A 16,386-nucleotide genomic window follows, 5' to 3' on the forward strand; every position below is an offset into this window, starting at 1 on the left:
TATTTAGAGATACTGAATTAGTGTATTTTGTGTTCATCCTGATAGAAAGGACACAAAGATACTAACAAGGAACATAATTTATTTATTATTCTTTGTTAATTTTTTATAATTATATTTTTTATTATTATATTTTTTATCTTAAATTTTTTGAATGAAAAAAATAAGAATAAATTAAATTTTTATAATTTATTATAGTTTATCACCAAATAGAATACAATAACACAAAATTTTATATCTCTGTTCTTTATGTCTTGTTCTCAGTATCTTGTCTTATTCTATTCTCGAAAACAAACACAACTTAAAAGTTAAACACTTCGTAAAATTTGCTATATGTGCAATATATCTATATACACTGTAATATCATTTTACATATTTTAGTTATATTTGATTTAAGTAGTTGAACCAATCATTTAGGCTGCGTTTAGTTTTAAAAAAAAAAAGATATTAAGAATAAGATACAAATGATAAAAATATAAAAATTAATATTTTTATATTTTATTCAGTGATAAATTAAATATAAAAATAAAATAAATATTAAAAAATTTAATTTATCTTTATTTTTGATACAAAATTTAAAATAAAAAATATAATTATAAAAATTTAATAATAAAAATAATAAAAAAATAAAAAAATATATTTTCCTCCAGTATTTCAAAACACAATATCTTGTTTATATCTCATTTTGTATATGACTTAGTGTCCTTGTATGTATTGACTCGCACACTCGATAACGGAAAAATACGGTCTTTCATTCTTGTGGGTTTTTTTTTTTATACTTACGATATTCTTCAACCCGACAGATTAAGAGACTCCTGACACTGGACAAGTGAGCTGACTACTGTCGAACCCAAATTGGTTTGTGGGTTTTTTTGGTAAGGGTAGTTGAGATAGTTTTAAAAGGGCTTTGTTGGGGCTCATGGGCCATAGCCGCTCTCAACAACAGATTCGAACAGGGGCCCAAAACTCATGTTTCGGGTCACTGCGATGACAAGGTTATTCCCGTAATTTCGTGTTCTGTATAAATCTCGTATCCACGTAATGTTCACAAATCCAAAACCCTAATCTTCAGCAGCTGCACCAGCTCTTCCAACTGTAAGCTTTCTTACTTTCAACTGATTCAGATTCACATGCACTTACCTATACGATTTGTTATAGTCACCCATAAATTTTATTACTGAATCAGAGGAGCCATTGTTGAATTTGAATATTTGAAGTTCTCATTGATTTCTGTATTTTCCCTCTTTTTTAACCTTATTTTATGCTTTAACGGGTTTATTCAATTTATCGATATATGCATGTGCAGGAGCTTGTTAGAAGGGTAGCTGAGCGTTTGCAATGGCTCCCGCTAAGGGTAATTTCAAATTTAAACATTTTTTATTGGTTTTATTGTCCAAATTTTCATGTACATACTTTATCTTCCTTTTAATGTGCCTTTGTGTGTTTGTGCTAATGTTAATTGGTTGATTGTTATCCATTTTTTATTTTATTTTATTTTTTTGTTTGGTATTTGGTCAATAGGGCTCTGAGTTTTGAATTGTACATAACACTGATAAGTAACTTAGAATATGAATAAGTGAACCTAATTTACAGGACATGGATGTGCTCATTTCCTTGGTTTGTACCTGAACTAATGATAACCATTTTATAATTTCTTATACTTTTCTCTTTAGACTTGTTTCTGGAGTATTTGCTGAGACATTGGCAAACAATTTCTTAGTTTTGTGTATACTGTGATTTGCACTATGTTCAGCACTCATCTTGACAGATTCCCCAATGTGTTATATAAGCTTGACAATACAGTAGTTTAGTGCATTATTTTTATAAACGTCGATTTAGCGGTATAGGAGCAAATATTGGAAATCATTTTAAAATAGTGAATCTAACAAGATTGTTGTTCTTGTGTAGCTGATAATACCAAAAAGGCTGATCCCAAAGCTCAGGCTTTGAAGGCAGCCAAGGCTGTTAAATCAGGTGGCAAAGTCTTTAAAAAGAAAGCTAATAAGATCAGGACCAAAGTCACATTTCACCGACCAAAGACACTCAAGAAGGACAGGAACCCTAAGTATCCTCGCATCAGTGCACCACCAAGAAACAAGTTGGACCATTATCAGATTCTTAAGTTTCCTCTTACCACAGAGTCTGCAATGAAGAAGATTGAGGATAACAACACACTGGTTTTCATTGTTGACCTCCGTGCTGACAAAAAGAAGATTAAAGATGCCGTCAAGAAAATGTATGATATTCAGGCCAAGAAAGTTAATACTTTGATCAGGTAACGGGCAAGACAAAGCATTTCAATTCTGCTACATGTAAACTTTGCTAGTTGCTGTTTTCGAGCATCCTTAGAATTAATACAATACTAATATTAATCATTTATATGTCAATGTTACAAGATTGTGTTTCTTATGTTAATCGAATGCAGACTGCTTCGTTGTGTGGATTATAATATTTGGGTGTGTTATAATGTTTTAACAAACTTTTCATTTCCTTGTATGCAGGCCGGACGGAACGAAGAAAGCCTATGTGAGGTTGACTCCGGATTACGACGCTTTGGATGTAGCCAACAAAATTGGCATAATCTAAGTTGTGCTGCTTTATTTGAGAAAAGTCCATCAATGGTTGCTTAGATAGTTGTTCTTGTTATACATGCCCCTTTTGCTAGGACTTTGTTATCCATATGTATCAACTAAAGAATTGTCTATTCAATTTTGGGAGTTGTTTTATGAACTCAATTTTATACCATGGCAATCTGTTCTTGATCGACTTTTTGATTTTCACTCTTAGTGTTTAATTTGCAGCATAAGGTGCTTTGCCTTGTATGGTAGATTTAGATTTAGTAACAGGTTTTATTGGTCCAATAATATTGGATGAAAAAGTTATTTTGATTATGCCTAACTGAAACCGTTATATTAGCCACGTATTTGTATCACAATTTCAGAAAGTTATAATTAGGACAAGCCAAATAGGGAATGTGTGGTTCTGATGTAAAATATTCCATGAAATTATTATCAGTTATAACAATAGAAATGAATAAAATGCAAAGCACCAATTTATCTGAAATTCGATTTTTTTTTTGTTTATCCTTTTGGGGAACAAATAATAGTTATATTTTGTTCTTTTTGTACAATGCATTGCTCAATTCAGCATACACTATTTGTAATAAGCAAAATCGACACTGAACTCTCCAAAATGAACATTCTCGCTTATAGAAGAGTTCTTTATCTCTAATACAAAATGGTTATAAATGGTGATATTATCAAACATTGAAAATCTTGAAGGAATCTATAACTGTCTGCAGTCTGTCCTTCATCTTCCCCCATCTTCTCTCATTTGCTCCTGTGGTCAATGTGTAAAATTTACCTGCAATGTTTAACAACTCAAGAGTGTGTTCAAAAGAATTTAACTCAATAGCACAAGGAACAAAATCATATGATGTTATAGTTAATAATGAATCTAATTGTTCTTCACCACTCAATAGTGTTTCCTCTATTTTATGGTCACTCACACTTTTTGGCACATTCAAAAGTAAGGATCCAACCATACCATTGCCAATGGAAACTGTGCTAAGAGCATGCCGAGTATAGTTCGGAGCTTGCGCTATGAACTCGAATCGATAATATGCTTTTCCATCAATATCTTGCTGTAACATCAAAAGATGGTGCATGCTATGATCAGTGTTTTGTAGTTGTTGTATAAATATATATAAGAGCTCAAACCCCAAAAGTTAGAAAGAAATGAATGAATGAGTCTTATGACAAAGAAATATGATGACAACATAAAAGTGTGTTAGAAAATTTTCATTTAGCAAGATCTCATATCATTCATGGACAAATTCCATAAGAATCATGTGACAAATATACTGGCTTCAACTTGCATAAAAAATTTACTGACTGATGGGATTGAATGGAATCCAAAATTTCCAATGGCAGTAAAGGAACTGATAATATTTTACTACTTCAAATAACTATATATCCTCAGTAAAGTTTGATATTCAAAATGAAATGAAACTAGCAGAACATAACAAAGGAAGAGAATTCATAGCTGAACAACAAACCTCTGTTGCCTCAATTATCTTTGTTTTCTGGGTTGGAGGAGCCAAAACCTTCTTGATTAGAGTTTCACCAACCTACAAAACAAACTAAAAGGAATAACTCCTTTCGTTCGGTTCAAGATATCAAAATAAGAGAAGGCCTAAACAGTTTCTTCCGATTGTTTCTAAATTTGGTAACTGTTTGTCGGTTGGTTGTGTATTTCATTATAGTTCTATAAACACAATGCAACTTGCACTGATACAAGGCAAACCTGTTGAGGGGACCCGAATTCTCGAATATCCTGTTTGCCGGTTGGGATCATATTTACACTAACACTTTCAAGGGGTTCGATGACATCTTTGAACACCTTATCTTGACCTTCAATCACTACTTCCTGCCATCCAAAAGGGTAGAGAAATTGGTATCCGTCTTTCTTATCCAATACCGGCAGATACCCTTTCTTATTTTCTGCAGCAACTGAGCAATATCAAGCGTAAATCCACGATATATCAGGCATCGGCATTTAGGTAAGTTAAGAGGTGAAGAAAATGCAATTACTTCCAACATATGGAAAACTCAACTGCTTAAAATGCAATCTTACAGGAGTATGAATGTTGGTTGAACAAAAAAACCAAAGGGGTTGTAGAACCAATGGCGATTACTTGACGCCTTCCAGGTCTATCTGCCAAACCGTCACAAGAGATTAGACAAAGATTATACCAATTCAGAATTCATAAAATCTTCTACCTAAGTTCCCTATCATGCTATGCTAAGTTTTCTTGAAGAAAAATAAACAAAATCCTACTTCTCACTACAGTCCATATTGACATTGTTATTAGGCATTTGGTTTGTACGAAAAATCGACATCACCTTTCTAAACTACACCTTAATCTAGTGTTTTCATTGATTAGAAAATCATAAAAGGAGAAATTGTTGGCAGACACAAGTTCATTGAGCTCCTTGCATACCCTTTTAGAAGTTAAAAAAAAAAAAGACAGCAAGATAGTGCCAATGATGAAAAACAAACAGATTAATTCTAAAGTTCAAGTCACAATAAAATGTATACTATACACTAAACACTACACACTATACACTATACAACATTTTATGAAATAATGATAGCTGTGAAAGGGAGACAAAAATTGACCTTGGGAAAGTGACCCTGTTGAATTAGATTGTGATGGAACTTGTGCAGCTTTGACAATGAAAGAAATGCTCTCTCTTCTAGAGGAACGAGAAGCACCATGCTTCTGTAACAAGCACAAATTAAAAGAGATTGAATCAAACTACAAAGCTAAAACATATGAAAGAGAGAAAGAGAGAGGATGGTGTACCTGAGGGAAAGAATTATGGAAGAGGGTTTGGTGAAGTGTAGGAGAATTCTGGAGGGAAGCCATTGTTATTATGGCTTTGGAAAATGCAAAGAGAAAGTGAAACTAGTGTTGTTTGATTCTTAATGCATTCTATCTTTGTGGTGGAGGAGAACCCTTGTGACTTGGACTTATCCTTTTATGCTATAGTGTGTTAGTGTCCATGTGGATGTTCCATATCTTAGGCTAGGCTGTGTTTGTTTACAGAGCCAGGACATTGAGATAGGGACTCAACAACACAAAATTGTGTTTGGCAGAAGAGACATAGACAGAAATAATGTGTCAAAAGACACTGAATTAGTGTATTTTGTGTCCATCTTGACAGGAAGGACACGGAGACACTAACAAAGATATAACTTATTTTTCATTTTTTCTTTCATTATTCTTGTTAACTTTTCATAATTATATTTTTTTATTATTATATTTTTCATCTCAAATTTTTTGAATAAAAAAAACTGAGAATAAATTAAATTTTTATAATTTGTTCTAGTTTATCACCAAACAAAATACAAGAACATAAAATTTTGTGTCTTTGTCTCTTATGTCTTCTTCTCAATGTCTTGTTCTGTCATGTTCTGAGAAACAAACGTAGCCATATTTACTTCTCTTTTTTCCTTTGGGAATATGTAATATGTAATTTAGACATTTAGTACAAAACAAAGTACTAGGTAAAGTGTGTTCATGTTGTTGAAAAACATAACAATCACTAAAGTAGTCAAGTTTTGAGATGAAATAGTTCATGCTGAAAAAATTTCATTAAAATACTTTATTAGACTTTAATAATAGTATTTAAATATTAATGATAAGAAAAAAAATTAATTAAATTCATATGTCAATACTTCAACATTATAAATCACTACTATTTTAATAGTTTATTTTAAAATCTTACCTCTAATATTCATGTCTATCCTTTGATAATTAAATGAAGAATACTATTCTACTCTAAAATAAAAGAAAACTTGTAGTCTAATTAATTAGACTTTAAAAATAAATAAACAAATATATTTAATGTTTAGGGAAAGAAGATATTTGGAAAAGTCAAATCAAATAGTCAAAGAGTCTACAAAGGAAAACCATATATTGTTTTTTTTCCCCGTAGCGGATCAAATTTTAATATTTGGAGCTATAGTAAGGGCAAAAGAGTCCAATAACAAAGAAAACTGACACACCTTTTATATTAACTGTAAAAAAAATTGAATTTATTTCACTAAATCATTTTTATGAATTTAATTTTATATAAAATAATTTTTATGTTTTTATCTAATTATATAATATTATATTAATAAAAATAATTATTTTATATTAATTACTCAGAAAATTATTTAAAAAATAAATATTATTAAATAATTATATAAAATTTTTTATACTTTATCAAAATCAAATGTATTTTTTATTTAGAAAAAAAATTAGCTAATTTATATCTTAAAAAATATAAATTTAAATTTATATAAAAAGAAGATATAAAATTTAAAATTTTAATATATTTATTTTTTATTTATTAAAATAAAATTTAAAAATTTCTACTAAAATTAACTAAATCCAAAAAATAAAATAAAAGACTTTAAGAGAAACTTTTGTAATTAAACGAAAGTCCCATTAAATTCATTTCATTCCAACGATTGGCGAGGGGTCCATTCGTAATTTCAACACCAACTTAACCACCAGCATTGACTACAATTTTACCAAAATGTCCCTCGTCCAATTTTTCCAGCTCCGCATACATAACATCGCCGTCACAACGCACACTCACTGCATGACTGTATCTATGTGTCAAAAAAAGCAAAAAAAGTAAAATAAAAAGGAAAAAACAGAAAAGCTCATGAAACAAAACAAATTAATTAATTAATAATTATTATAAAAACAAATATTAATAAAAATAGGTGGCAAAGATGAAAAAGAAAACGTTTCATTAAGCGTATCGACGCCGGCGTTTGACCGTTAAACCTAAAAGAAGAAAAGGGAAAAAATCCCCAAAAGAAGAAGAAGAAGAAGAAGAAGAAGAACGAGGAGAGAGAGAAAGAGAGAGTTCACAAATTTCGCGTGTTATCATATTTCTCCCAAAAACCGTTATCGACGGAGCATTTCCTCCGCGCACCGCCACCTGAGGAGGCCGATAAGAATACGGCGACGGCGGTGCCGGCAAAAAGCCAGGACGACGTCGTTCGCCGGAAGAGAAGAACGAAAAAGAGAATACATAAACTGAAATAAGTTTGCAGGATTTTTATTTTTTGGATTTTCCCATTTCCTTTGCGTGGATCTGAGAGTTTTTGTGTTTCGGAGAGAGGCGGATGATGGTTTCGAGAGGATTGTTCGGTTGGTCCCCGCCGCACGTGCAACCTCTGACGCCAGTTTCGGAGGTTTCGGAGCCGCCGGAGTCTCCGTCGCCGTACCTTGACCCTGGCGCCGAGACCTCCGCGTCGCAGCAGCAGGTGGAGGTCGATGAGGAGATTGAGGAGCCGGAGGAGGTCGAGCCTCCGCCGGCGGCGGTTCCTTTCTCGAGGCTCTTCGCCTGCGCTGACCGGTTCGACTGGTTCCTCATGGCTGCTGGTTCGGTCGCCGCCGCAGCTCACGGCGCCGCCCTCGTCGTTTACCTGCACTATTTCGCGAAGATCATACATGTGCTGGTGGAACCTAAGCACGAGCTGTTTCACAGGTTCAATGAGGTTAGATCGTCTTTTCTATCTGCAAAACCCTATTTCTCTCTCTCTCCCTCTCTCAATTTGGTTTTTCGGATAATGCTTTTAATTGAGGTTGAACGTGAACATGTGTTTGAAGCTTGAATTAATATTTATTCGTTGAAATTGTGGAATGGCTTTGTTGTTAGCTGGACTTGGCATGTAGGTTTTCACTTCTGATAATTTGGTTAAAGTTGATTGAGGAAGTTATACTGAAGCAGTAGGCTATGTATACATTAAACTGTGTCTTCAATTTGGTGGTGGTTGTTGTTCTTGCTGCTGATGCTGCAGCAACATTAGGTAGGGGGCTAGCTAGGGGCTGTGCAACCTGATGTACACTATTAATATTTTCTGTTTTCATGTTGGCAAGAAACTGGGTGTCTTGAAAACTTCTGCTTGCCAGATTCTCTAGAACATTGGACCATTGATTCTGATTGTTGGTGGAATTAATTGGACAGTCAAGTGCTCAAGGAAATAATCCGGTTATGCTGAGTTTGCCGTGGCCTTGCTCATTCTCGCTTCTCTTTCTTTTTTTGTTGGTGGTGCTGCTACTACACAAACTCCTTATTTTCATATTTACACTTGTAGCATTGAATTGGTGCAAAGTAGCATTGGGTAATTGCACAGTTTATTTTTTATTGAGGTTCTTCACTGTGTGTAGGCTGTATGCAACTGTACATTATAAGGTTAGATTGTTTAGTATTTTGAGATATTTTTGCCTATCCTTTTATAGTAATTCACAAATAGTGTCCTCAGATTATTGAGTCTTTGTGTATGTGTGTTATATGTAGTTTCACACCTACTGCTGGTTCAAGTTAAACTCAATGAGTTGATACAGGAACAAGCTGACATTAGTTGGTTGAGTTTTGGAGCTTGCCACGTGAAATGTCTGACATAAGGGATGAGCTTTGAAAGTGCCCTCCCCTCTATATCACCTTCCTGACCATTTAATTACAGTGCATCAACTTTGCTAAACTCATGAATATAAGGATGGAAACATGGTTTGGATTTAACGGATTTGGGTTTGCTGGGTGAATTGATAAGGAAGTTCAATTTCAGGTGATATGGATAAGTTTAAAAAATAACGAAAGGCAGGATGGTTTATTGGAGAGGTCTTGGCATCACACTTCATATCTAGGGTTTGATAGCATACATGGGTACATAACTTGGAAGTGTGCAATTAGATGCCATAATTCATAAAAATGACAATCCCTTTATATTGTTACATTATTCTAAATAGGGCATCCTGCCTCCCATACCTCTTAACCCTCCATGGGTAAGATATGAATTCCAAATCCTTTGAAGATTTGAACATCGTGCTATTCTAGAAAAGATATCAAAATGGGAGTAGGACCCAATTTCAGCTAAATAACGTGTTGAACCCCAAGTAACAACAGCCTTGTCTTGTTTTGCTGGTTAGAGTCGGCTTAAGAATAGAACAGTGTTGGACAAAACATTTAACTAGAAGTTTTGTTCCTTGATAGAGCTTCCTGAATCATGTGCTCTTGTTGTCTTTATTTGAAAAGAGGAAATTTCAAAGAAGGAACTATGTTCAGTTTTGTGTGAGCTTGGGGTATAGAATTTGGAAGATGTCAACAGTGAACTTCTGCTAACTTATCTCTTTTGTTTCCCATGCAGCTTGCTTTAACCATTGTTTATATTGCCGCGGGAGTTTTTGCAGCTGGTTGGATTGGTAAAAGTTAAATGTTTATCGAACTTAATATGAGAAATGTGTTTCATTAGACAGCCTTCTAGTTTTCTGTATAGTATACTAATGTTTTTTTCCTCTCTCCTTTTTTAAAAAACTGTGTTTTGGGTTATAGAGGTTTCTTGCTGGATTTTGACTGGAGAACGGCAGACTGCTGTCATAAGGTCAAAATATGTTCAAGTGTTACTAAATCAAGATATGAGCTTTTTTGATACTTATGGAAATAATGGAGACATTGTAAGTCAAGTTTTGAGTGATGTGCTGCTTATTCAGTCTGCCCTTAGTGAAAAAGTATGTCTTCCTTGATTATGCACATATTCATTTAACTAATTTGCTGAGAATTCTCTATAAGTCTTCTTTAATACTTTTATTTGTGTGTGGTGATGATACAGGTTGGAAATTATATTCACAATATGGCTACGTTCTTCAGTGGTCTTGTCATTGGACTCATAAATTGTTGGCAGATTGCTCTGATAACGTTAGCAACAGGTCCGTTTATTGTTGCTGCTGGAGGAATATCAAATATATTCCTCCACCGACTTGCAGAGAATATTCAAGATGCATATGCTGAAGCGGCTAGCATTGCCGAACAGGTTAGTTTTTGTATCTAACTCTGCCTTTATATTGAATAAAATGTTTTCCTCCTTTTGGGGGATGTTTTTGTAATGAAGTTGGAATCTGTTAACAAATATCAGTGTTATCCAAAAAAGTAAAATAGTTGTCTCCATGGAATCCATATGTTGATTGTACATGGAGGAGTTTGAAGTTCACTTCACTTCTATAGTTTGAAAGGAAATGGATATGAATGGTTTTGTTTTTAAAATCAGATATGCTTCAGTTTTTGTCCTTACTTTATTTTTATTGTTTTCATTTTGAAGAGTAAAGAAGGGTGAATTTATCTTTTAGTGTTCTCAGTGTGGATAATTTCATGTGATGCAGGCAGTTTCGTATGTAAGGACATTGTATGCATTCACAAATGAAACATTGGCCAAGTATTCCTATGCAACATCACTGCAAGCTACTCTTAGATATGGTATATTAATAAGTCTTGTTCAAGGGCTTGGTCTTGGATTTACATATGGGCTTGCAATATGTTCTTGTGCATTGCAACTCTGGGTTGGAAGGTTCTTGGTTATACATGAAAAAGCACATGGTGGTGAAATTATAACAGCCCTGTTTGCTGTAATTCTAAGTGGCTTGTGAGTATCATTCCCTACTTTATATTTTCGTTATATTTATATCCTAATCATTTTACATATAACTTTTTACTTTTGTTTCTTTCTCAAGGGGATTGAATCAAGCAGCAACAAACTTCTACTCTTTTGATCAGGGGAGAATTGCTGCTTATAGATTATTTGAGATGATAAGCCGGTCATCCTCATCTGATGATCATGACGGCATTACTCCTGATTCTGTGCAAGGAAATATAGAGTTTCGGAATGTTTATTTCAGCTATCTGTCTCGTCCTGAAATCCCTATCTTGAGTGGATTTTATCTTAGTGTACCTGCTAAGAAAGCTGTGGCTCTTGTTGGCAGAAATGGCTCTGGGAAAAGTAGTATTATTCCACTAATGGAGCGTTTCTATGATCCTACATTAGGTAATCATTTTACCTCTGATATTGTATAATTGCATTTTTGCTATTCATTAAAAGCATATATTAGTCATTTGCAGATTTAAGTTGACATCATAATTACTGATCCATGGTTCAGGGGAAGTTCTTCTAGATGGAGAAAACATCAAGAACTTGAAACTTGAATGGCTTAGGAGCCAAATAGGACTAGTCACCCAGGAGCCTGCTTTGCTTAGTTTGAGTATAAGAGATAATATTGCTTATGGGAGGGATGCCACCATGGATCAAATTGAAGAGGCTGCTAAAATAGCTCATGCACATACATTTATCAGCTCATTGGAGAAAGGTTATTACACACAGGTGAGGCTTGATTGACATGATTATGCCTATGGCTGTTGTGTTTTATTTTCAGTTTGTTCCTTGTTTGTGACCAAGTGGTATTTCCAAAACCTGGGTACCTGTCTCAGGTTGGCAGGGCTGGTCTGGCTTTGACTGAAGAGCAAAAAATAAAACTTTCTATTGCTAGAGCTGTGCTTTTAAATCCATCAATTCTTCTACTTGATGAGGTTACTGGTGGTCTTGATTTTGAGGCTGAGAGGGCTGTTCAGGGGGCTTTGGACCTACTTATGTTGGGACGCTCAACAATAATAATTGCTCGACGGCTTAGTCTCATAAGGAATGCTGATTATATCGCTGTTATGGAGGAAGGTCAACTTGTTGAAATGGGTACTCATGATGAATTATTGTCCTTGGATGGCTTATATGCAGAGCTTCTTCGATGTGAAGAGGCAGCAAAACTTCCCAAGAGGTCCAATACTAGAACAAATCATCCTCCTTCCTTTGACATGCATTATTTATTTATATATTTTCCAGACCCTGCGTAATGTGGGATGCTTTGCACTAGACTGCCCTTTTATTTGTTTTCCAAAATTTAATACGCGATGGTAATGACTGGAGTTAGTTAAGAAAATGATTTTACTACGATAGCAAACTAACAATAGTGATAAGAGTAATGATTGAGAGTCCTAATTCATCCTCCTAATACTTAAATGAATAAGAATTCAAATATAAATGTTATTTCTTGAAAAGGTAAAAAAAGATAAAAATTCAAAACTTTCTTTATTTAGAAATTAGGAAGATAAGTTAGGACTCCTAATCATTTTTCATCTTTAGTGCATTCAACTACTGCTGAACTGCAATATTTAATATTTTATATTTTGAATGTTGTGCAAAATTTCCCAGCAGGTATGTATCATGCTCACTATTTTTTCCAAAATACTAATCCAGGATGCCTGTTCGAAATTACAAGGAGACTGCAGCGTTTCAAATTGAGAAGGATTCTTCAGCAAGTCATAGCTTCAAGGAACCATCCTCCCCTAAAATGTTGAAGTCACCTTCTCTTCAAAGAGTATCTAATGTATCCCGCCCTCCAGACGGAACCTTTAACTTGCTTGAATCTCCAAAGGCCCGGAGCCCACCACCTGAGAAGATGGTGGAAAATGGTCAGGCCCTTGATGGAGCAGATAAGGAGCCATCAATAAGAAGGCAGGATAGTTTTGAGATGAGACTTCCAGAGTTACCCAAGCTTGATGTGCAGTCTCTGCATCGTCAAAAATCAAATGGTTCTGACCCAGAATCTCCTGTTTCTCCCCTTTTAACATCTGATCCCAAGAGTGAACGCTCTCATTCGCAGACTTTTAGTAGAACGCAGAGTTACTCTGATGATCTTTCAGCTGAAAAGAGAAAATTGAAGGATACAAGGCATCAAAAACCACCATCACTTAGGAAGCTTGCTGAGCTTAGCTTCGCTGAGTGGCTTTATGCTGTGTTAGGAAGCATAGGTGCTGCTATCTTTGGTTCTTTCAATCCTCTTCTTGCTTATGTAATTGGCCTTGTGGTGACAGCTTACTATAATATTGATAAAGAACATCACTTACGATGGGAGGTAAACAAGTGGTGTTTGGCCATTGGCTGCATGGGTATTGTGACAGTAATTGCCAACTTTTTACAGCATTTCTACTTTGGTATCATGGGGGAGAAAATGACAGAAAGGGTTAGGAGAATGATGTTCTCAGGTGCACTAATCCTCCTCTATGCCTTATTTTCCTGTTTTAAAAATCTGGAATTATGAGCAGTACTTAACCTGTTTCTATTATATGGCAGCCATGCTTCGCAATGAAGTTGGGTGGTTTGATGATGAGGAAAACAGTGCTGACAATTTATCCATGCGATTGGCCAATGATGCTACTTTTGTACGAGCTGCTTTTAGCAATAGGCTGTCTATATTTATTCAGGACAGTGCTGCAATTATTGTTGGTCTTCTGATTGGTGCCTTGCTGCACTGGCGGTTAGCACTTGTGGCTTTTGCAACCCTTCCAATTCTCTGTGTTGCTGCAATTGCCCAGGTATTCACTTGCACTTTTTTTCAAATATATCTCTCAATGGTTGGTTTGAACTTCCATCATGTCAATGGTATCTTTGCAAATTTTTCCTCTAACGAAATCCAGTGATTTTGGTATTTTATAATTTATAGAAAATTAATCACAAATTTCAGAATATGAATGAAACATGATCTATAGATTCTAGTCTCAAATTGTGCTGATGGCCTTCTTTCTTTCTTTATTTTTTTTTCCATTCGGTTCATTCTTTACAAACTAGGTTTATAATATTTGAGTGGCTAATAGTAATAATAGGTATAAATGTATGAACTGTGTCAGGTATTCAAATCCAATCCAATTTGAACCAATTTGTTGCATTTATTCATTGCAGCATCAATGTTTTACATGGTTGAGTGGTAGTTTACATTTTACACTTGTGTGGTTGGGTTCATTGTCAGTCTTGAATGATTTTTTATTTTGACCTTGGTGAATATTAATTTGTTTTTACTAGTTGATGGACCTTCTCTGGAAAAGTTAGAGGTACAACAGGATGTATTGGAAATGTAAAAAAAAAAAGTGTTATATATTCAATAACTTTTAGTTAAACATTTTTTTATGGTGTTCTTAACATGTGCTCTTAGGGTACAAGATAGCGAAACCCTATAAATTTAATAAAGCTGTCTAAGAATAATAGCACGGTAGTTTATCTGCTTTAATTTTTTCAAAACATACAACTAATGAACAGCCTGTTTTGGATATTGCAGAAGATGTGGCTTGCTGGATTTTCAAGGGGCATACAGGAAATGCATAGAAAGGCATCTTTGGTTCTTGAAGATGCAGTTAGAAACATTTACACTGTTGTTGCATTTTGTGCTGGTAATAAGGTAATGGAACTTTATAGGCTGCAGTTGAAGAAAATATTTAGGAAGAGCTTTCTTCATGGGATGGCAATCGGTTTTGCATTTGGCTTTTCACAGTTCCTACTTTTTGCTTGTAATGCCCTTCTACTTTGGTACACTGGGAGATGTGTAAAACATGGTTATGTGCAACTATCTACTGCACTCAAGGAGTATATGGTTTTCTCATTTGCGACATTTGCGCTTGTAGAGCCTTTTGGATTGGCTCCTTACATCCTTAAACGACGGAAGTCTCTCATATCAGTGTTTGATATCATAGATCGTGTGCCTAAAATTGATCCTGATGATAGCTCAGCATTGAAGCCACCCAATGTACATGGAAGAATTGAGTTAAAAAATGTTGATTTCTGTTACCCAACTCGTCCAGAAGTTTTGGTATTGAGCAATTTTAGTCTCAAAGTCAATGGTGGGCAAACGGTTGCTATTGTGGGAGTTTCTGGGTCAGGAAAGAGCACTATTATATCTTTGATTGAGAGGTTTTATGATCCAGTTTCTGGCCAAGTTTTACTTGATGGAAGGGATTTGAAGGTATACAACTTGAGATGGCTGAGGAGCCACCTTGGCCTGGTTCAGCAGGAACCTATTATCTTCTCAACAACCATAAGGGAAAACATCATATATGCAAGGCACAATGCCAGTGAAGCTGAGATGAAAGAGGCTGCAAGAATAGCAAATGCCCATCACTTTATTAGCAGCTTGCCTCATGGTTATGACACTCACGTTGGGATGCGAGGTGTTGACTTAACTCCTGGACAAAAACAGAGAATTGCAATTGCGAGGGTTGTGCTGAAAAATGCGCCTATCTTGTTGTTGGATGAAGCAAGCTCATCAATTGAATCCGAGTCAAGCCGGGTGGTGCAAGAAGCTCTAGACACACTAATAATGGGGAACAAGACCACCATTTTAATTGCGCATAGGGCTGCAATGATGAGGCATGTGGACAATATCGTAGTGCTTAATGGGGGACGGATAGTGGAGGAGGGGACTCATGATTCATTGATGGCTAAGAATGGTCTGTATGTCCGATTGATGCAACCTCATTTTGGTAAGGCTTTGCGTCAGCATCGGCTTGTTTAGACTGGAACAATGTGACGTGAGTAACTTGTGTTGCTACTAATGTTTGGTTCACGAGCATAGTTTCATTTTCTGCTTGAAGTTGAATCACTGGGGACTCTTGCACCTGATGGATTTTCCGAGAATGTCAGGTGGAAGTTGTGGGTCGACGGCCAAAATGGAGCTCGGGTTAGCACACAGCACTGGTAGGCATAGGAAGAGAATACTGTATTAGGGATATAGGATGTGTAGGAATTAAAGATAGGATTTTTGGAGTTTGGTTGGTTTGTGGATTTGGGGTGGTTGGATTCTTTTGGAAGCATGAAACTTAGAACGAAGGTGTAATGTATCCATGGTATTGATTTGGTTTCTCTAGAGAGGGGGTGGAATCAACACACTAGTTCTGCTGAGGTCACTACTTTTTCACTCTCCTTAACTCAACCGTGGATGATGGATGAACTTATTGTTAACTGTAATTTTGTTTTATATTTTTGAATCTGTGAAAATTGTAGAAAATTGAGAATCCGAAAGATGTAACCTCTGTATATATACAATGATAGTTTAGAAGGCATTAGTTTTGCTGCTTGAATTCAATGTGTGTTCTTTTCATTTTGGTTTCAATTGTAAACACAAGCTTCAATTGTAGAAATACTGAAATAGATAAGACAGGTCAGTGCACTAAA

The 16,386-nt window shown here is 35.1% G+C and overlaps 3 protein-coding genes across 4 annotated transcripts; 2 read left to right on the plus strand and 1 right to left on the minus strand.

Moving 5' to 3' along the window:
• The first annotated feature begins 800 nt into the window (after positions 1-800).
• On the plus strand, positions 801-2,777 carry LOC112798139 (large ribosomal subunit protein uL23-like). Its single transcript, XM_025841325.3, has 4 exons — positions 801-1,092; positions 1,304-1,351; positions 1,906-2,272; positions 2,499-2,777. The coding sequence occupies exons 2-4, from the start codon at positions 1,336-1,338 to the stop codon at positions 2,581-2,583; spliced, it is 468 nt and encodes a 155-aa protein (XP_025697110.1). The 5' UTR covers positions 801-1,092; positions 1,304-1,335; the 3' UTR covers positions 2,584-2,777.
• A 272-nt stretch (positions 2,778-3,049) lies between these two features.
• On the minus strand, positions 3,050-5,557 carry LOC112798138 (psbP-like protein 1, chloroplastic). Of its 2 annotated transcripts, XM_025841324.3 has the most exons (7): positions 5,366-5,557; positions 5,179-5,281; positions 4,633-4,713; positions 4,303-4,508; positions 4,055-4,126; positions 3,544-3,640; positions 3,050-3,360 (listed from the first exon to the last, which is right to left on the minus strand). In XM_025841324.3, the coding sequence occupies exons 1-7, from the start codon at positions 5,426-5,428 to the stop codon at positions 3,257-3,259; spliced, it is 726 nt and encodes a 241-aa protein (XP_025697109.1). In that variant the 5' UTR covers positions 5,429-5,557; the 3' UTR covers positions 3,050-3,256. The 2 variants fall into 2 exon arrangements, with proteins under 2 accessions (XP_025697109.1, XP_072071720.1); XM_072215619.1 differs by lacking the exon at positions 4,055-4,126 and having other exon boundaries at positions 3,544-3,665; positions 4,274-4,508; positions 5,366-5,537.
• Positions 5,558-7,255: 1,698 nt separating this feature from the next.
• On the plus strand, positions 7,256-16,386 carry LOC112798140 (ABC transporter B family member 6-like). The gene is made up of 11 exons (XM_025841326.2): positions 7,256-8,064; positions 9,715-9,769; positions 9,900-10,075; positions 10,177-10,377; positions 10,724-10,983; positions 11,072-11,382; positions 11,495-11,715; positions 11,823-12,163; positions 12,643-13,430; positions 13,519-13,760; positions 14,498-16,386. The coding sequence occupies exons 1-11, from the start codon at positions 7,690-7,692 to the stop codon at positions 15,725-15,727; spliced, it is 4,200 nt and encodes a 1,399-aa protein (XP_025697111.1). The 5' UTR covers positions 7,256-7,689; the 3' UTR covers positions 15,728-16,386.

This window comes from Arachis hypogaea, chromosome 14 (assembly GCF_003086295.3).
Source record: "Arachis hypogaea cultivar Tifrunner chromosome 14, arahy.Tifrunner.gnm2.J5K5, whole genome shotgun sequence".
In the NCBI taxonomy this organism is placed as follows: domain Eukaryota; kingdom Viridiplantae; phylum Streptophyta; class Magnoliopsida; order Fabales; family Fabaceae; genus Arachis; species Arachis hypogaea.

What these genes read in the sequence shown, in the direction of transcription:
- LOC112798139 (XM_025841325.3), top strand. An exon ending in AAAGTTAATACTTTGATCAG is followed by an intron (nt 2,273 to 2,498) that starts GTAACGGGCAAG and finishes CCTTGTATGCAG; the next exon opens with GCCGGACGGAACGAAGAAAG.
- LOC112798138 (XM_025841324.3), bottom strand. Translation starts at nt 5,428, where the DNA reads ATGGCTTCCCTCCAGAATTCTCCTACACTTCACCAAACCCTCTTCCAT. An exon ending in AATTCGGGTCCCCTCAACAG is followed by an intron (nt 4,127 to 4,302) that starts GTTTGCCTTGTA and finishes TTTGTTTTGTAG; the next exon opens with GTTGGTGAAACTCTAATCAA. An exon ending in CACAGTTTCCATTGGCAATG is followed by an intron (nt 3,361 to 3,543) that starts GTATGGTTGGAT and finishes TAAACATTGCAG; the next exon opens with GTAAATTTTACACATTGACC.
- LOC112798140 (XM_025841326.2), top strand. Translation starts at nt 7,690, where the DNA reads ATGATGGTTTCGAGAGGATTGTTCGGTTGGTCCCCGCCGCACGTGCAA. An exon ending in TTTCTATGATCCTACATTAG is followed by an intron (nt 11,383 to 11,494) that starts GTAATCATTTTA and finishes TCCATGGTTCAG; the next exon opens with GGGAAGTTCTTCTAGATGGA. An exon ending in GTGTTGCTGCAATTGCCCAG is followed by an intron (nt 13,761 to 14,497) that starts GTATTCACTTGC and finishes TGGATATTGCAG; the next exon opens with AAGATGTGGCTTGCTGGATT.